General features: G+C 39.5%; 1 protein-coding gene across 2 annotated transcripts in view; it reads right to left on the bottom strand.

Moving 5' to 3' along the window:
* LOC140193648 (60S ribosomal export protein NMD3-like) overlaps positions 1–21,489 on the bottom strand; it is a 49,322-nt gene that overhangs the window by 10,636 nt on the left and 17,197 nt on the right. For both annotated transcript variants that reach the window (XM_072250808.1, XM_072250809.1), the window contains exons 5-12: positions 20,121–20,249; positions 15,965–16,055; positions 12,543–12,621; positions 11,431–11,527; positions 8,093–8,210; positions 7,737–7,882; positions 2,284–2,396; positions 1,935–2,007 (exon numbers count right to left, since the gene is read on the bottom strand). In XM_072250808.1, coding sequence (XP_072106909.1) covers positions 1,935–2,007; positions 2,284–2,396; positions 7,737–7,882; positions 8,093–8,210; positions 11,431–11,527; positions 12,543–12,621; positions 15,965–16,055; positions 20,121–20,249 — 846 coding nt within the window. The remainder of the gene's footprint in view (positions 1–1,934; positions 2,008–2,283; positions 2,397–7,736; positions 7,883–8,092; positions 8,211–11,430; positions 11,528–12,542; positions 12,622–15,964; positions 16,056–20,120; positions 20,250–21,489) is intronic.

Here is a 21,489-nt window from a genome sequence, read left to right as displayed (position 1 = left end):
AAATTTAGATAAACTACACACAGACCCTTCTTCCAAATCATTAATGTGTACAGTGAAAAGCTGCAGGGTCAGCACCCACCCCTGAAGCACCCCACTCACTGCTGATTGCCAGTCAGATGAACATCCATTTATCCCAACTCTCTACTGTCTATTGTTAACCAATCCTGTATCTATGCTAATAAATCACCTCTAAATCCAAGCATCACTTTACAGATCACAGGCATTAAGCTAACTGGCCTCTTGCCTTGGATAACTAAGGCAATAAAAGGCGGCAACGAACTAAAAGATCACGTATACAAAATCGTAAAGAGTAGTTAGAAACTGGGAGATTGGGACTTGGAAGACAAGAAACAGGAATTAATATTGGGTTATACGGAAACAGCTGAGGCTTTGAACAACTATTGTGTTGTCTTTTTGTAGAGGAGGACGTCTAACATGCCAAAGAGAAATGTTATGTATGTGATAGGAGGTGAGGAGGTTGCTCTACCTTAAGTTCATTCCTCCAGCATTTTGTGGATGGATTTTGTTCATTTATAGTCAACCAAAAGAGCACATCTGCATACATTGGATGAGTTCCTCTGTCAAGAACTATTAGGAACTAATACAGTTTTATAGAAACATGCATAGAAACATAGAAAACCGGGCCGGCTGGTGGCGCAATGACATCGGTGCCGGACCCAGGAGTGGAGGTTCCCGGGTTCAAAACCAGTCGGGTCCGCTCCCGAGTATGCTTTCCATCCGTGCTGGGCTGAGTGTCAAGATCACAACTCAACCTCATAAAATAAAGAGAAAATACTGAGAAAATGTCTGTGGGAGGAGTAGCACCATGCAGTCTCTCTCTCGTTCCGCATCTTGTAAAAAGCCATGAAAAAGACATCATCACGGACACACGCACGCAGGCACACGCCAACAAAAAAAATAAAAAACCTACAGCACAATACAGGCCCTTCGGCCCACAAAGGTGTGCCAAATATGTCCCTACCTTAGCAATTACTAGACTTACCTATAGCCCTCTATTTTCTAAGCTCCATGTACTTATCCAAAAGTCTCTGAAAAGACCCTATCGTATCCGCCTCCACCACCATTGCTGGCAGCCCATTCCATGCACTCACCACTCTCTGAGTAAAAAACTTACCCCTGACATCTCCTCTGTACCTACTCCCCAGCACCTTAAACCTGTGTCATCTTGTGGCAACCATTTCAGCCCTCCGAAAAAGCCCCTGACTACCCACACAATCAATGCCTCTCATCATCTTATACACCTCTATCAGGTCACCTCTCCAAGGAGAAAAGGCCGAGTTCACTCAACCTGTTTTCAAAAGGCATGCTCCCCAATCCAGGCAACATCCTTGTAAATCTCCTCTGCACCCTTTCTGTGGCTTCCACATCCTTCCTGTAGTGAGGCGACCAGATCCAAGCACAGTACTCCAAGTGGGGTCTGACCAGGGTCCTATATAGCTGCAACATTACTTCTTGGCTCCTAAATTCAATTCCACGATTGATGAAGGCAATACACCATACACCTTCTTAACCACAGACTCAACCTGCGCAGCTGCTTTGAGCGTCCTATGGGCTCGGACCCTAAGATCCTCCACACTGCCAAGGGTCTTACCATTAATGCTATATTATAGTATGGTAGTAGTATTGTTGGTGTTCTAATTTGTCTGTAATTCATTTAAATACATAACTTGTTACTCAGTCAAACAATAGTTTGTCTTTTTTATACCTTTTTAACTATTCCATGAAACTTCAGCTAATTGAGGAAACTGCTGAATTGGGCCAGAATGTACTAGTTTGCACATGTCCCAATTAACTGGAGTCCACTGTATTACAAAACGGGCATTTTGGTTCTGTGTTGTAATAAACATCAAATTCATTCTTTAGAAGATAGTTAACAAAATATTTCTATTTTATTATATAAGATTGCTTCTTACCACATCAGGAACTCGTTGAGGATTCATTTTATTCACGTGTTCATCATTGAGATTTGAATTAACCAAATCAAACCTATTAATTAAAAGCAATTTTTTAAAAATTCAAATAAATCTTTCAACATGTGCGCAGGCACACACACACACATACTCACTCATTATAAGAACCTTATCTTTAAGAACACAATACTATGCAGAGATTTTGTAAGATGAAAATAACTAGCTTGTGAATAAGAAGCAAAATTCACAGATTTGAGTATAAATGTTTCAGATCTACCATCTTAGAAGACAATTCACATCTCATGCCATAATGCTTTATAGTTAACTATTTTTTATATAGGAAATTACTAACCCCAACACCAGGTCACCATGATTAAGTAAATGCCCCAAATGAGTACGACAATAGTACTGTTGATTGGTGTTCATTTCAGATGTTTTTTGTACCCAGGCCTCAGCCAACGTATGCTAGAATAAAAATATGAAAGAGAACATAAGAATTTAAAGCATAACTTACTTATTTTGACAAACATTTTTGCCATTTAGATTGCTTCTGTAGGGCTACATAACTGTTAAAATTAATTGCACTTTAGTGAAAATCTTTAACAGTTCTGACTTCTACATTTTCCAGAAATTAGCCCTACAAACTGTATGCATCTGCAAATGTACACCTTTAGAAAACTATCAAAAAGTAGCTAAACCAACTTATCCAAATGGAAAAGTTTTAATGATGATATCTAAAAAAATAGTTTTGTTAATAGTTGACCAATGTTGTACAGTAACCCGATTACAGAGGGATTACTGTGGAATCAGTTAAGTACTAACTTATTTTAAATTTCTGTTGGCAGCTTGGTATAAAGTGTAGCGAGTATCTCAATGTACATTATATCACAGAAATTTAATCTAACAAACTGAACATGGCACTTAAAGAGATCACTGGGGCCGTCCAACAAAAGCTTGCTCAAAGAAGTAAGTTTTAAAAACGTCTTAAAAGAAATGATGGAAATATAGAGTGGAGAAGTTGAGGAGGTAATTCCAGAGTTGACACCTATGTCTTTCCTACCACTTAGGTGAACAGAATTTGGCAAGAAATGGGCAACAGGAACAAAACTGGTTGACAAAGTTTATGAAGGTTGGAATACACATTACATTATCAAAATTTGTGAGGGAAAATGTGAAAATGTATCTTTGTTGAGTTAGATAATTCCAATGTCTCATATGTAAGAAATGAAAGTTTTCTTTGCTTTCAATAAATACAGCGAATATTTTTTTTTACATGCAACACAGTTGTAGAATTGGTGAATATATCACTATGACGGAATGGAGATGCAGTCCATGTCCAATGGAAGGAAATAAACAGAATCTGTATTGACATTTAGTTATAGGATACAATGTTCAAGACATCTAGACTATGGAGGAGAATAATAAAAAGACAAAAATCCAAATGAGAACAAATGAAACAAATGGCAGTGTTTCTCTCAATGCAAGTCAGAGTCTGCATCAACCAGTATCTGCTCATTTACACTGATCCTACATTGAATCATTTACTTCCACCTCATTCTCATCAAATCCTCCCAGAATCTACCACTCACCTATACACTAAGGGTACAAAGGTCAATTTGTTACATAAGCGCAGAGCAAGAATAACAATGGAGTACAGTAGTGATTTTACTGAGTTATGTTAGTAACAGTAAAGTGCAGGAGCTATGAACTAGACAAGCCAAGTCAACAACATGCTTGAAAGCCCATTCCCAAAAGAGAGAGCCCTCTGCGCATAGCAGGCCTAAACAATTCACCACGCAATCAATCTGAGACAGTACGTCCCTCCTCCCCCCATAGATGGGAATCACAGAGGAAAGGAATAAGTGTAGTAAACTGAGAAAAATGTTGAAATGTCTACCCCGCTTGGTGCCCATCAAATGGTTGGTGCAACCTTGAGGACCACTACAGGGGTTAACTTCTCTTTCTGTGCCATCCTGGTTAGCTGATAAAGGCAGTGGACTGCGAATCTCCTCTTGATGAAGTGTCCATTGGTTCACCTGCTGGGACACTGACTTTATCAGTAGAGGACACTTCTGTAGCTTCCCCGGGTACCCCAGCAGTTTACATGATCCAAATGAAGTCTCACAATTTGTCTATCTGGCAGCACAAGCTCTACTACTTGACCATGATAATGCCAGATGACAGCCAAAGGCCAGTTTTCTTCCTGTGGGATGCCGGTGTAGATTTTGTCTGTATCAAACATTCTCAGCCTACCACAGTGAGCATGTCATATTTTTGTTTCATAGCCCCTTGCTTGCACAAATTCTCTGCTGAAGAGCCTGCCGCAGATCTGCTCTCTGTAGCCAGTCAAGTTCGCATACGGCACTGGGAGGGCCGTGTTAAAACTTCAGCTGGCAATTCCCCTTCGGGTCAACAGTATTGATCTGAAGTGTCAGCTTGGAAAACCAGCCAGTGCTTTTGTAATAGAGAATTCAATGCGAGGTTCCCCTCAGTACAGTTGATGTAGGACTGCACCAATGGCATCTTTTTAATCCGATTTCTGCCCAGCAAATTAGGCTACTGGCCTCCCCTTGACCACATGCACAGGTAAGTAAAACAGGTCCCACTGTATAATAATGTCTGCCATAAAGACACCGCAGATTTCCCGTGTCCATGCTACCTCCAGTGTAGCTGCGGAACACAGGCGATCAGAATTTTAGAATCCGGCATATGGATAATTCACTTACCAAGGTCATGACTGATCCAGTGTCCACTTTAAATTTCACAAGCTGGTTGTCCACTGCGAGTGTAACCAAGAAGGCTGGTTTCGGTGGGCCATGTCATGGGGTCAGAAAATAATGCTCACTTCTTTGCTTCGGCTGTATCCTTGTGGAGTTGATGGTTGAACTCCACTGTTTTCTCATGGCACATTGCTTCGCAAAGCACACCTTCTTGAGGTACCATATCTTCTGACAGAATGGGCAGAGTGTCTTTTGATGCTTGTATCAGACCACTGGGCATGATCTTCACCACAGCGATGGCATCTCCGTGGAGACTTAGGTGACATCTGGGATGACTGTAGGCTGTGGGTTAGTATTCAATGGTAAACATTGACGTTTTCAGGAGAGGGCTGAAGACCACCTCCCAGTGGCGAGCTGTGGAGAATACTTCATCACAGGACAAATTGTACTTTTCAGACAGGAGACTCTCCTTTGTCCTCCCATCTTAGACTCCAACAATCTATGCTTGGATAAGCATCACTTGCTCAAGAGAATATCTTTATACTTGCATTCCTGCATCACTAGGGTCAACTGAGTGATAAACTCATCTATATTTTTGTCAAGGGTGTGTCACGGATGTGAGAACCTGAAGCATGTCATAAAGACATTGTCCTGTGTCCCTCAAATGAGTCTTATCAGTTCAGATTCATTCTATTTCTGCCTGAGTTCTCCTAAGTGCATGCAGAACGGCTTGAGTTTCATTGCTTCCTCGAGCTTTGCCACTGGTAAAATTGGTAGGGGTTCGATGTAGTCCATGAAGGTTTCCTTCCACTGCAGCCAGGTTCCAGTGATCAGCCTTGCCGCAGCTGTGGCCCAAAATGACCATAAGACATAGGTGCAGAATTATGCCATTCAGCCCATCAAGTCTACTCCGCCATAACATCGTGGCTGATTTATTATCCTCTCAATTCAATTCTCCTGCCTTCTCGCCGTAACCTGATCATAATACTTCAAGTGTTCCCTTATAAAGCCTCAGCATTACATCCTAGATTTTATATTATAGTACTCTCAAAATGAGTAATAACATTGCATTTGCTTTCCTTACCACCGATTCAACCTGCAAGTCAGCTTTAGGGGATCCAGCACAAGAGCTCCCAAGTCCCTTTGCACTTCTGATTTTTTGAATTTTTTCCTCATTTAGAAGGTAGTCTATGCCTTTAATCCCTATACCCAAGTGGATGATCATACACTCCCTACATTATATTACATCTGCCACTGCTTTGCCCATTCTCCAAATCTAAGTCTTTCTGCAGGCTCCCTGCTTCCTCAACACTACCTGCCCCTCCACCTATTTTCACAATGTCTGCAAACTTGGGCACACAGCCATCGATTCTGTCAGTCAAATCATTGACATATAACGTGAAAAGAACCAAGTGCTCCAGTTTCCTACCACAGTCCATAGACGTACTGAATGGTAGGTTAATTGGTCATTATAAATTGTTCCATGATTAGGCTAGTGTTGAATCTGGGGTTGCTGGGCGGCATGGCTTGAAGGGCCAGAAGGGCCTAATCGGCACTGTATTTCAACAAGTACATAAAAATAAACAAACACCACTAGTTATCAGCAGCCAACCAGAAAAGGCCTCCTTTATTCCCATTCTTTACCTCTTGCCAGTCAGCCAGTCTTCTATCCATGCTATTATCTTTTCTGTAATACTTGGGCTCTTATCTTGTTTAGCAGCTTCATGCCAAAGGCCTTCTGAAAATTCAAGCAAATGACATCCACTGTCTCTCCTTTGTCTATACTGCCTGTTATCTCCTCAAAGAATTCCAACAGATTTGTCAGGCAAGATTTCCCCTTAAGGAAACAATGCTGCCTGTGGCCTATTTTATCATGTGCTTCCAAGTACCCCGCAACCTCATCTTCAACATCTTCCCAACCTCTGAAGTCAGGCTAACTGGCCTATAATTTCCTTTCTTCTGCCTCCTTCCTTTCTTGGAGTGACATTTGCAATTTTCCAGTCCTCCAGAACCATTCCAGAATTTAGTGATTCTTGAGCAATCACTAATGACAGGTTTTGGAAGTTTTTAGAAACTGGAGCACCTGGACGAAACCCATATGGTCATAGGGAAAACATGCAAATATCACAGAGATGGCACCCAAATTCAAGATTAAACCAAGGTTTCTGGCACTGTGAGGCAGTGGCTCTATTAGCTGCACCACTGAGCATATATCACCTTAATCGATCAAATCATGCCTCTCACTACCCATTTACTATGTAATTGCCATCAGGTGATTTTTCTTTTCTTTTTAAATCTTTTTATTGAATTAGTACACAAAAGGTAAACCATATAGGCACTGATACACTGTTGCAATATAACTTTACAAGAGATATTAATACACAAAAAGAAGTTAATACAAACAGTGCAGTTTAGATATAAAATAACAAGGTAATATAATAGTATACTAATTTTCATACATGTCAATAAGGAAAGAAAAAAAAAACCAAAAAAAAACCCCAAAAAAAACCACCATGCAACTAATCTAAAAAGCAAAGCAAAGCAATGGGCTAACTAGGTATCAAGTAGAGTTAAACAACTTAAAACAATCACGTCCTCAAACCCGACCTCCATTAAGAACAGTTAAAAAGCAAGAAGGGAATGTAAATATGGACAGAGACAGAAAAAAAGTTACATTAAATGAAAATGTTGAATAAAAGATCTCCAGGTCTGTTCAAATTTAACTGAAGAATCATAAAGATTACTTCTAATTTTCTCCAAATTTAAACATAGTATCGTCTGGGAAAACCAAAAGAACGTAGTTGGAGCATTAATCTCCTTCCAATGTTGTAGAATACATCTTTTCGCCATTAAAGTAAGAAATGCAATCAATCTACGGGCTGAAGAGGAAAGATTGCTGGAAATTTTAGGTAATCCAAAGATAGCAGTAATAGGATGGGGAGAAATATCTATATTCAATACCTTTGAAATAAGATTTTTGAGATACCTTTTATATTAACCATCATTCTGTTTTCATTTTTTCTCTTTGGCAGTGTTACTTTGCATTTTGCCTTCTTCGTCCCTCAGAAATCATCTGTCTACTTACCCTGGTGGATTTTGTGCCTGTACCAGGCACATTTTTGTTGTCTCCAATTACTTCAATATCTATTACAATAAATTCCTCCAGCTGCCCAGGCTGACACAGACTGTAAAAAGGGTAGCGCCAATAAGTAGAACCATCAATTTCTGCAACTGTAAGTAATGAAAAAGTAAATTAAGATATCTGTTGCGCATTCTTTTCTTTACTGCATCAATGAAATAAACTACTGTTAAATTACAAAGGTAAAATTAAAAGCTACCACAAATAAATGTAGGTTCTCCCACCTCCAGAAATGCTCCCTTCCTATACAATAAATTTCTAGAATTCAATTAAAATTGAAGCACGAGTCTGCAAAAACTTACTCTGCAAGCTGGTAGGATCGATGAGGTGCACAGCACTAGTCACTCGAACACAAACACATATCTGACTCATGTTTCCAAGGCTCTGGGCTACACGTGGTGGCAAGCATACCAGATTGTCCTATAAAAGGAGAAACCAAAGTAGGCTGCAGAATACAGCAAAGACTCTGTTGCACAATAATATTTGCTTTTTTTTACGTTCAAGTTTGTTACTGGAAGTATCTTCTACTTTATGTACTTTTTAAAATGTACAGCATTATGTCCAATTAAGCATGCTTGACTGCAATGTTTAAGAGGTTTGGATAGGTATATGGATGGTAGGGGTACGGAGGGGTATGGTCGCAATGCATGCTGATGGGAGTAGGTGGTTTAAACGGTTCGGCACGGACTGGATGGGCCTAAGGGCTGGTGTTTGTGCTGTACTTTTCTATGACTTTATGACTCCAAGTTCCATTTTCTTTACCTTACTTTCAAGATTTCATTTTAAATCTTGGTGGCCACATTACTGAATAGCAGATATGATAGTATGGTACAATCAGTGCATATGTAGAATTAAAGTTATAGAAATCAACAAGATGAGCACAAAAATATTTTCCCAGGCTGCATGCAGATCTAGAGAACAGACATATAGAGAAATTTGTATACTCTATTTCAAAATACTAAACAAATAATTTATTAAGAGTATCAAAAAGAGTTTTATAACATCAATATCACCTAGAGCTGAATGCCACTACAGGATTAAGACCATTATGTCATAGGTGCAGAATTAGGATATTCAGCCCATCAAGTTCGCTCTACCATTCATTCATGGTAAATTCATTTTCTCTCTCAGCCCCGTTTTCCAGCCTTCTCCCCATAATCTTTGACATCCTTACTAATTAAGTACCTGTCTAACTCCACTTTAAATATACCTTAGGACTGGGCCTCCACAGCCATCTGGGGCAACAAATTCCACAGACTCACTACACTCTGATTAAAGAAATTCCTCAACTCTACTCTAAAGTGACATTCTTTTATTTTAAGGTTGTGTCCTGAGGTGCTAGAATCTCACACTAAAGACATCCTCTCCACACAGGCTTTCCAAAATTTGGTAGGTTTCAATGAGATTCCCCCACCCCCACCCCCTCATTCTTCTCAACTCCAACAAGTTAAGGCTTAGAGCCATCAAACAGTCCTTATACACTGACCCTTCTCATAAGCCTCATCTGGACCCTCTCCAATGCCAGCATATCCTTTCTGAATATGGGGCCCAAAACTGCTCACAATCCTTCAAATGTGCTTCAAATGCCTTCTAAAGCCTCTGCATTAAATCCTTGTTTTTACAGTATATTATAGTCCTTTTGAAATAAATGCTGACATTGCATTTGCCTTTCTTACTACCAGTTCAACCTGAAATTTAATCTTTAGGGAATTCTGCACTAGGACCCACAGGTCCCTTTGCATTTCCGATTTCTGAATTCACTCTTCATTTATAAAACATAGTGTATGCCTTTATTCCTAGTGATATTCAGAGACAGAAAACTAATCAAATAAAATTTAAGATCTTGTCTTTGGAATCCAAAAGGATAAATAAACATATGTGAACATGTTGCTCGATTATTTCTCTTCCAGAGCCACAAGTTTAAAATTAATTTCATATCATTATGAGTGCATCGACACTACACAAACTGAAAATCCTGTTGTAAGTTGGCATAATTTTTTTTGGAAATCATTACATTGAAATGTACATATTCTGGAAGATTAAATAAATGTCTTAAGCCTCAATGATCAGTACCTTAACCCATATACCATACTGCTCTCCCTCTCTCCAGCACCAATGCCAATGCCTGACTTAAATGCTACTACATCACCCATGGAATGGATCATTCTTAAGGCCTCAAATTTGCCTTCTTTTTAATATGTGTAACAGACAATTATTAATCGAGCCTCAAACCACACCTCAGCACTGTCCAGACAACTATTGGCAGGTCGTTGCTGTCAAAGGTTTCTGACACAGTTATAAATTTCTCCAGAATTAAATACATCGTAAAGCAATCTTCCGCTACCTCCAACGGGATCCCACCACTAAGCACATCCTTCCCTCCCCCCCCACTTTCCGCAGGGATCACTCCCTACGCGACTCCCTTGTCCATGCGTCCCCCCCATCCCTCCCCACCAATCTCCCTCCTGGCACTTATCCTTGTAAGCGGAACAGGTGCTACACATGCCCTTACACTTCCTCCCTCACCACCACTCAGGACCCCAGACAGTCGTTCCAGGTGAGGCGATACTTCACCTTTGAGTCGGCTGGGGTGATATACTGCGTCCCGTGCTCCCGATGTGGCCTTCTATATATATTGGCGAGGCCCAACGCAGACTGGGAGATCATTTCGCTGAACACCTACATCATGTCCGCCAGAGAAAGCAGAATCTCACAGTGGCCACACATTTTAATTCCACGTCCCATTCCCATTCTGATATGTCTATCCACGGCCTCCTCTATTGTAAAGATGAAGCCACACTCAGGTTGGAGGAACAACACCTTATATTCCGTCTGGGTAGCCTCCAACCTGATGGCATGAACATTGACTTCTCTAACTTCCGCTAATGCCCCATCCCCCCCCCCTCGTACCCCAGCCGTTATTTATTTATTTACACACATTCTTTTTCTCTTTCTCCTTTTTCTCCCTCTGTCCTCTGGCCCCCTCCCCCTTTTCTTTCTCCCTGGGCCTCCTGTCCCATGATCCTCTCATATCCCTTTTGCCAATCAACTGCCCAGCTCTTGGCTCCATCCCTCCCCCTCCTGTCTTCTCCTATCATTTCAGATCTCCCCCTCCCACTTTCAAATCTCTTACTAGCTCTTCTTTCAGTTAGTCCTGACGAAGGGTCTCGGCCCAAAACGTCGACTGTACCTCTTCCTAGAGATGCTGCCTGGCCTGCTGCGTTCACCAGCAACTTATATGTGTGTTGCGTAAAGCAATTGAAATGGTTTAGAAACCAGAACATTAAAAAATACTAATTTTAAAAATAATTAAGAACAGATTGCAGCACCATGTAACACAATGAAACAAAGAAAAGTGAAAGAACTTTTTAATAAAGGTCACTGCTGTTTAAATATTAGCCATAGACGCACATTGCAAGTATGTGCATCTCGCCCCTCTTACAGGCTTGTTCCAGAGATACCAATGAACTCCAGCAGCTAAGCTCTGTTCCTTCCTGTACTTTAACATCTCTTTATACAGATGACAGAATTGTAGGTGCGCTGAACAGTGGAAGTAGAGTGGGATAGCAGCTGAAGACCAACCCAATATCTTCACACCAATGACACATGGAGCTGTTTTTAAGCAAATATTATTTCCTACCTTGCAGACTGGAACAATTTCCACAGAGAAGGTACTCTTGTAATTGTAGCTATTACTGTGGACATCATGGGAGATAAGGCGCTGAGATGCCTTATACCTTCAAAATATAAAACACACATTTGTTTTGTAATCAATTAAAAGAAAAGCCCAAAAGTATTTTCTGGAAATACTTTACACCAACATCTTGAACTAAAATGGATGTTCAAAAACATACATCTTATACCCTCATTAAAAGGATGATCAGCATACAAGATATTCTAATTTAAAATTAGTAAAACAGGTTTTATTAGAAATCCTTTGGAGAAGAGTGGAGTAAATGGCTAAGGAATATAATTTGCAAGAAGTAATGACAATAAGTCTGGATTTCTCAATATCTCATTGAAGAGAAATTACATAATTGTTGGCAACAGTAAACCTAGTACAGTTGAACCTGCAAGATCCTCATTAGCACATGGAGATGAGCATCAAGAGTATGAGAGCTGTCCTAAGGACAAGTCGAACAGTAATTATTAACCAGTATGACATTAAACCCCAGTATTATGTTCTATCAAAAAGCTATGATTCTGACCCCAGAACAAATTAAGTCTCAGAATATGAGGTTCAAAAGTAACTTGTGGCAAATTTCCACCTTTTGTCCTCCTTCCAACAGATAAAGGTAATTAACTGTTGAATATCACTTGGAAGAAATAGAATGAGCAAAAATAATGTGTTATGGGTAGGGAGAATAATTAAAAATCATGTTCACAAATGGTTCAGTAGCACTGTTGCTGCTCAAGTTAGTAACTCACAAAAGTTTCAGATTAGGTCAGTGGCAACCGATTGAGAATGAGTGCAAGAGGAAAAGTACTCTCCATCCATATACCCATTTCAGATCCAGATGGTTATAAGTGTTGGTGGGAGAAATCACTGTACATTCCTATGAAAATAGCAACTCATTTTCCCACATTGAGAACACCCTACCATGTATAGCATGCTAAACGGGACAGATTTAAAACTGCATATGAACTACCATCTTAGTTTAAATAATTATTTGATTGGCCATGAAAAATCTTTAATACCATGTAAGTCCTTCGATAATAGCTCCATTTTGCCTGTAACACTTTAATACCAACCTGCAAGGAACTGTACACTGTAGGAAGTCCACCATCTTCTGGGCATGTTGCTTGGAACCATAATAAAAATCCAGACCATCTAAAATCAAAACATTGTTAATACTGATTACTTTGGCTATTTGTAACATTCAAGTAAGCCATCTCAAAATTGAAAAAAAAGAAATCAAGGTGATATTTTAAGACCATTTTTTTAAATATCACCCTATGTTATTAACAAAGATAGTCACTGAAAACACTCAGTTTACTGCTTTCTCCGCAGAGGCTGCCTGTACTTCTAGTATCTTCTATTTGTTTGTCATAGTTCGAGGATTGGCAATATTTTGATCTTATGTCAAAAGTGGATAGTCAGGAACAAAACCAGAAACGTCTAAATCTCCAATGTTACCCAAACCTACATATATTTAGCAGCACAGGCAGCACCAGAGGAGCGGGAAAAATAATATCTGACAGCAATATCCAGTTATGCGTTAAAACTGTTTTAAATTCAGATTTCTGTATTTTACTTTTATTAAGCTTTTTCTCCCAAATCCATAGAAGTATTGAAAGGAAAGTACTTCTTTTAAAGTGAAATATATGATATTTGAAATAAATTTTTACTTTGATTTTCCAGTTAATATCAATCTGTTTCTCAAGCTCCATTAATTTTCAAGCTTGATACTAACACTTGTCTGAATATTTAGTATTTTATTATAAAATTTATATTCAATAAAATAATAAATTAATTAACTGCATTAGTTTAACTAGTTATTATTCTTCTATTTTCTTAAAAGGAAACCGAATTGTATGATTACACTGGACAACAAAGATTTTGCTTCCTGAATACTTTTGGAAGTATCTAATGGATTTTGGGCTGCTGATCACGAAAATCACCACGACATCTCCCTATCATGCACCATTTGAAATTGTCTGTATTTGTTATTTCAATTCATAATTGAAGTCAATTAAAATGTTACCCACAATGTAAACTGAGAATTTTCTATCTTGTCCAGGCATACCTCAGCATGCTTAGGCGTGACAGACACTGCATGGCAGGACAGGTTTTAGAAAGCCTATAAAAGCATCACACACACCGTTCTAGGCATTGTGATTACATGAATATTAGTTTGCAATCACATTGATGTGTATGCTTTAAGCACGTAGAACATTGTGTGTGCTCATTATAATAAAGTAATTGTATTTTTAGGAGTATTTGTGATAGCAGAATGTCTCACCAATGTTGTAACAGTGGCGATACTTTCTGTTATATTCGTGGCAAGTGTAAGTTTAAATCGTAGACTGATAAAGACTCCTCGTATTAAGAAAGCCTATGAGCTCTACTTGGGGTGTAAAACTGGCGACCAAGACAAAGCCTGGGCTCACAGTTACTGTGCAACATGCGTTATCAATCTTAGAGCTTGGCTCAGAGGTACTCGGAAGTCAATGCCATTCGCTGTCCCTATGATATGGCAAGAGCAGAAAGATCATGTGGCAGACTGCTACTTCTGTCTCACCAGTGTGCCTGATTTCTCTGCTAAAAAAAGAAATCCACTGAATGCCCCAATCTCCCTTCAGCCATGAGACCTGTGCTGCATGATGATAGTCTTCCAGTATCAAAGCCACATGGAGTCTAGAGGAAGCAAAAGATGAAGGAATGATGCACAAGCCAGGAACTGAAAATTACACTGATACTAATAGAAATTTTGAACCCTTTATGTCGAGTGAGCATCATCTGATAACTCAATTTGGTTAAGTGACCTAGTCAGAGATTTGGGTTTGTCAAAGGCAAAAGCAGAATTACAAGGTTCAAGACTGCAAGAATGGAATCTGCTGTCACCATGCACAAAAATTTCCATGAAGGATTTTGATATTTCAGACGGATGCTTCCCAGAATAACCGGTGCCAAGATTAACGAAGGCATTTTTGTTGGTCCACAAATCAAACAGGTCATCAATGAGGCAATTCAAAGAACTTCAAGTGGGATTAGAGAATATTGCATGGAAGGCATTTAAGAATGTTGTTGAAACTTTTCTTAGCTACTACAGAGCACCAAACTCTGTGCAGCTGGTTGACAACATGCTTAAAGCACACAAGACTGAACTGCAGCATGTCACAAAGGATTAATTTTCTGCATTCCTATTTAGATTTCTTCCCTGCAAATCTTGGCGCAGTCAGTGACAAGCATGGTGAAAGATTTCACCAGGACACTGCGGTCACGTAGAAATGGTATCAGGGAAACTAGAATCCATCAATGCTGGCTGATTATTGTTGGACACGTAAGTGAGAAGCCTCAGACACTGAGTACAAACAAAACTCATCAACAAAACATTTTTAACTTAGTTGAACTATTGCAAAGCATTAGCACTGTTATGCATTTAAACACATTATATTCAATAAAAGATAATTTCCTGTTTCTCCAAATTTCTACATGATACAAACAGTCTGAAATTGTATTTGTGTTCAGCTTCGAGCCGTCTATCATAACTAAAAATAATTTTGGAAGCAACACTTCTGAAAAAATTTGCTGTCCAGTGTTAGTTTCTGTATCTAGTTGCAGCAACACTCACCAGAAGAATTCCCTTGCAAGCTATTTCTAAAGACAATAAATAACTAACTTGCTCTAAGACGAAAATTTCCTCAACAATCTATTTTGACTAACTATCTAACAATCACCCAGAAAGATGTTTAAGACATTTGTGAGGTGTAATTTGCAAATCAGGAAAGATATCATTAAAAGATTACACGGAAGATTTCCAAGGATGCTGCCAGAACTTGAGGACCCAAGTTACAGGGAGAGGCTGAATAGGTTAGGACTTTATCCCCTGGAGCGCAGGAGAATGAAGGGAGATTAGATAGAGGTATACAAGATTATCAGTATAAATAGGGAAAACACAAGAAAAATTTTCCACCGTGGTTGGGAGAGACTAGAACTAGGGGTCGTAGGATAAGAGTGAAATGTGCAATATTTAAGGGAAACTACTTCACCCAGAACGCTGCAAGAGTGGGACAAGCTGTCAGCAGAAACAGTGGATGAAGTGGGCTTGATTTCAATATTTAAGAGTAACGTGAGTAAGTACATGGATGAGAAGGGTACGGAGGACTATGGTCCAAGTACCGGTTGATGGGACTAAGCAGAAAACCAGTTCAGCACAGACCAGATGAACTAAAGGGCCAATTTCTATGCTGTAGTCTTCTATGACTCTATGATTCTCTAAAATAGCAGGGAATGAAAGAAACTTTATAGTCCCAGTACCAATCATAACAAACTTCATACTATTAGAAAGTATACACCCGAACCGTGGGAATAACGATTTAAGGCTCTGCTCTGTCACCTTCCAGAACAAAATGCAATTCTGACCATGACCGAAGTATCTGGTTAATATCAGTGAAAATCTAGGATATTCCCAATCTATGGTAAAAAGACAATTTCATAAATATTCACTTACCATGCATTTCTTTGATACGCAGTGTATTTTGATGTAGCTTATGCTTTAAGATTAATTGTTCCAAGTAATAAAAAGTTTTCTTGTGTGCAGTCTAAGGAATTCCAAACATAAAAAAATAGAAAAGGTATTTTCATTTTTATTTTATAATAAACACAAAAAATTCCAGTACTTCACTATGTGACATACACTCACTAGCCACCAGTACAGCCACTCATAAATGCAAACATCATGTTGTGGCAACTCAATGCATAAAAGCATACAGACAAGAGGCTCAGTTGTTGTTCAGAACAGGGAAGAAATGTGAGCTAAGTGACTTTGAACATGGAATGATTGTTGGTGCCAGACAGGGTGGTTTGAGTATCTCAGAAACTGCTGAACTCCTGGGATTTTCATGCACAAGTCTCTAAAGTTTACAGAAAATGGTGTGATATACAAAAAAACAGTCAAGTAAGCAACAGTTCTGTGGGGGAAAAGAACATCTTTTTAACGAGAGGTCAGAGGAGAAAGGCCAGACTGGTTCAAGCTTACAGAAAGGCAAGAGTAACTCGAATAACCATGTGTTACAACAGCAGAAGAGTATCTCTGAACACGTAACACATCAAACCTTGAACTGGATAGGCTACAGCAGCAGAAAACCACACACAAGGTTCCATTCCTGTACCTAATAAAGTGGCCAGTGAGTGCAAGTTCTAGAATGCTTTATTGAATGAAAGTCAATTTCACTGGAAAATGTCATATGAATAAGACATGTACTTACTAATGAACATATGACAAAAAATCCTTTTTGCCAATTATTCCAAACAGACATGTTGTTTACACTCATGCTTATATATCCACCAATCCATCTGTTGTAACTAACAATATTGTAGCTATATACATAAAACTTTACAAATGAAGCAAGTATTTATGTGAAAAGATTTAATGATATCACATCACCATGGGACTTCCAATTTGTGACAGAAAAAAAAATACACATTTAACAAAGTGAGCTATTAAATAAATCAGTGTGCTATTTAATGCTATGTAAATAATTAACCACTATCCATCATGGTTGATTTATTTACCCTCTAAACCTCAATCTCTTGCCTACTCACTGTAACTCTTTAACACCTTAACTAATCAGGAACCTATTACCTCTGCTTTAAATCTACCCAAAGACTGGCCTCCAGTCTTCTGTGGCAATGAACTCCATTAATTCATTACCCTCTGACTAAGAAATTTCTTCTCATCTCTGTTCTGAGGCTAGGGTCCCCTTGTCCTACACTCTCCCACTATAGGAAACATTCACCCGACGTCCACTCATCTAAGCCTTTCAATATTCAGTAGATTCCAATGAGAACTCTCCCCTCATTCTTCTAAACTCCCAAGGAGTACAAACAGTCATCATGCATTAACTCTTTCATTCTTGGATCATTCTCATAAACCTCCTCTGGCTCCTCTAATGCCAGAACATCATTTCTTAAATTATAGGGCCAAAAACTGAATACAATACTACGACTGCAGTCTGACCAATGCCTTATAAACCCTCAGTTTTGTATTCTAGTCCTCACGCGAAGAATGCTAACATTGCATTTGCCTTCCTTACTACTGACTCAAACTGCAAGTTAACCTTTAGGGAATCCCAAGTCCTTTTGACCTCTGATTTCTGAATTTGTTCCCTATTTAGAAATAGCTTAAGGCTTTAGGTAGATAGATAGATATACTTTATTAATCCCGAGGGAAATTTGGTTTCATTACAGCCGCACCAACCAAGAATAGAGCGTAAATATAGCAATACAAAAACCACCAACAATCAAACAACAAAATGCAAACTATGCCAGATGGAAAATAAGTCCAGGACCAGTCTATTGGCTCAGGGTGTCTGATTCTCCACAGGAGGAGCTGCATGTTCGATGGCCACAGGCAGGAACGACCTCCCGAGCAGCCAAGTCCAACAGTAAAAAGTTCATTCCTTCTACCAAAATGCACGACCATATACTTGCCTACACTGTAAAATCTGACACTACTTTTCCTATTCTCCTAATCTCTCCAAGTCTTTCTGCAATCTCCTCAATTCCTCAACACTGTTTGTCCCTCCACCTCTTTTGACATCCACAAACAAGGCAACAAAGCCATCAATTCCATCATACAGATCATTTACATATAACATGGAAAGTGGTGAACCCAACATCAGCCCCTGCAGAACACCATTAATCACCAGCAGCTAACCAGTAAAGGCAATGTTTTTTTTCTCCACTTTCTGCCTTCTGCCAGACAGCCAATCTTCTATCGATGCTCGTATCTTTCTTATAATTCCATGGGCTCCTATTATGTTTAGTAGCCCAATGTGCAGCATCTTGTCAAAGGCCTTCTGAAACGCCAAGTAAACAATATCCACTGACTCTCCTTTGTCTATCCTACCTGTTGTTTCCTGAAAGAATTCCAACAGATTTGTCAGAAAAACTGTCCCCATAGGAAACTATGCCTATTTTATCAAGTGCCTTCAAATCCCAAAACCTCATCTTTAATAATGGATTCTTACAACTTGTCAACCATTGAAGTCAGGCTAGCTGGCCTATAATTTCCTGTCTTGTGCCTCTCTCTCTTCTTATAGAGTGGAGTGAAATTTGCAATTTTCCAATCCTCCAGAACAATTCCAGAATCTAGCTATTCTTGAAAGATCACTACTAATGCCTCCACAATCTCTTTCAGCCGCCTCTTTCAGAAACCTGGGGTGTTTACCTGGTCCAGTTAACTTATCTACCTTCAGACCTTTCTTCTTCCTAAGTGCTGTCTCCTTAGTAGTAACAACTATACTCATTTCTATCTCCTGACACACTCGACTTTCTGGCATCTTCCATCGTGAAGACTGATAAAAAATACGTAATTATTCAGTTTGCCTGCTGTTTTTTTTAAATCTCCATTTCTACTTCTCGAGCATCCAGCTGTCCAATGACTACTCTTGCCTCTGTTTTACTCTTTATACATCTAAAAAACTTTTGGTAACCTCTTTTATATTATTGGCTGGCTCACCTTCATAGTTCATCTTTTTTATCCTTATTGCTTTTTGAGTCGTCTATGGCTGGTTTTAAAAAGTTTCCCCATTCTCTAATTTCCCACTGATTCTTACTATTTTATATGCCGTTTCTTTTGCTTTTATGCTGTCTATGACTTCCTGTATCAGCCACAGTTGCCTCATTCTCCCTTTAAAACACTTCTTCTTCATTGGAATGAATGAATCCTGCATCCTCCGAATTACTCCCAGAAACTTCAGCCACTGCTGCTCTACCATCATCCCTACTAGTGTCCCCTTCCAATCAACTTTGGTTGGCTCCTCTCTCATACCTCTGTTATTCCTCTTACACCAATGTAATACCGATACATCTGACCTTAGCTTCTCCCTCTCAAACTGCAGAGTGAGTGACTACTGCCTCCTAAGGGTTCCTGTACCTTAAACTCCATAATCAAATCTGGTTCATTACACACTTAATTCAGAATTGCCTTCTCCCTGTTGGGCTCGACTACAAACTGCTATAAAAAGTCATCTGCTAGGCATTTTACAAATTCCTTCTCTTGAGATCCAACACCAGCCCGATTTTCCAATCATGGTGTCGAGGTCTTCATCGATGACGATGGACGAACACAGATTTTTCAATCTACCTGCAAACTGAAATCCCCCATGACCATTGTAACATTGCCCTTTTTACATGCCTTTTCTATCTCTCATTGTAATTTGTATCTCATATCCTGGCTACTATTCAGATGCTTGCTTATAACTCCCATCAGGGTCTTTTTACCTTTGCAGTTTCTTAACTCTACTGATAAGGCATCTATATTTTCTTTTTTAACCAACAAAGCCACGCCACTCCCTCTGCTCACCTGTCTACCCTTTCGATATGAATATCCTTGGATGTTAAGCTCCCAGCTGTATCTTCTTTCACCCACAACTCTGTGATGTCTGCAAGGTCATACTTGCCAATTTCTAACTGCGTTACAATATAATGCACCTTATTTCATCCATGTTATTTCATTAGCTTTGTTGCAGTAAATAATTCTATGCATTTAACTGCTATTTGTTCCACACACATATCTACACCTTTCAAAATGATGAAATGCTGTTACTCACATCAAAATGTTAAGGTACATTATTTTTGTACATTAAAAACAATTTATTCACCTTCTGGCGAACTTGCACTACTGCTTTCCAGTAGTCTTTAGCTTCAACACGGTGGCAATCATCACACATCTGTGGTAGGATGACAAAATCTACCACAAATACTTGCTGCAATATTGTTCCACTCATTACCTGCACACAAAACTTGCTATTAGAAAATGTAAAATAGATTGAATATTATATACTACAACTTAATAGCATAAATAATTTCAGTTGTACATAAGGTCAGAAAATGTTCCTCATGTCAAAAGTTGAAGACATCCAGATAACAAAGCCAGCCAGCCGAGTCAGTAACCTTACCAGCTGTGGATTGTGCAAGGTAATTTTTAAAAAATCTGAAGTCATCATAAGGCATGCAAAACTGAGAATGTTATCCACAGGTAGCTCATCTAATAAACAAGCGCTTCCCAGGCAACTTTCTTATTCTGGATAAGTGCAACTGCACTTTGACATAGTTATAACTGGCCCAGTATAAATTAAGAATACAGGTTTCCCCCGCCATCCGAAGGTAGAGTGTTCCTATGAAATGGTTCGTAAGCCGGAATGTCGTAAAGCGAAGAAGCAATTACCATTTATTTATATGGGAAAAATTTGTGAGCATTCGCAGACCCAAAAATAACCTATCAAATCATGCCAAATAACACATAAAACCTAAAATAACAGTAACATATAGTAAAAGCAGGAATAATATGATTAATACACAGCCTATATAAAGTAGAAATACTTTTCCACAATCATTGCCTGCACTGTTCTCCGTAGCGAAAATCTCAGCAAGCGCTCTCGGCAGAAACACTTTCTCCGGTAACCTTTAAGCTATGAAGCTGCCAAATCACACCAAATAACACGTAAAAGTACACAGCCGATATAAAGTAGAAATAATGTATGTACAGTGTAGTATCACTTACCGGAATCGGGAAGACAGTGCCGAGCACACTGATGATGGTGTGTTAGGCTGAGTCGTCGGAGGTTGGGGTGGGCAGCGAACCGATACCGATCCGCGAAGAATGCAGCGGTCCAGCGGTGGCCAGGACGCACCCAGCACATCTTTAAGAAAAAAGCCGAAATAAACAAGCTGATTAATTAGGTGCCGCCCGGCACGTAATTGTCGGCCCAGATCAGAGGCGATTGCCGATTGCGTCGCCTCTGATCTGGGCCAACATTTACATGCCAGGCGGCACCTAATTAATTAGCTTGTTTATTACGGCTATTTTTCTTAAAGATGTGCTGGGTGCCTCCCGGCTACAGCTGCATTCTCCGCGAATCGGTATCTGTCCGCGGCCCGGGGGTTGTGGTGGTGGGACACTGGGGTGTCATCTCATCATCGTCTGTTTCCATCAGGGCAGGCAGGTCATCTTCTTCTATGACTGCCCGC

Source organism: Mobula birostris, unplaced genomic scaffold, assembly GCF_030028105.1.
Source record: "Mobula birostris isolate sMobBir1 unplaced genomic scaffold, sMobBir1.hap1 scaffold_672, whole genome shotgun sequence".
Lineage (NCBI taxonomy): Eukaryota > Metazoa > Chordata > Chondrichthyes > Myliobatiformes > Myliobatidae > Mobula > Mobula birostris.
This window is presented reverse-complemented; position numbering and strand designations above follow the sequence as displayed.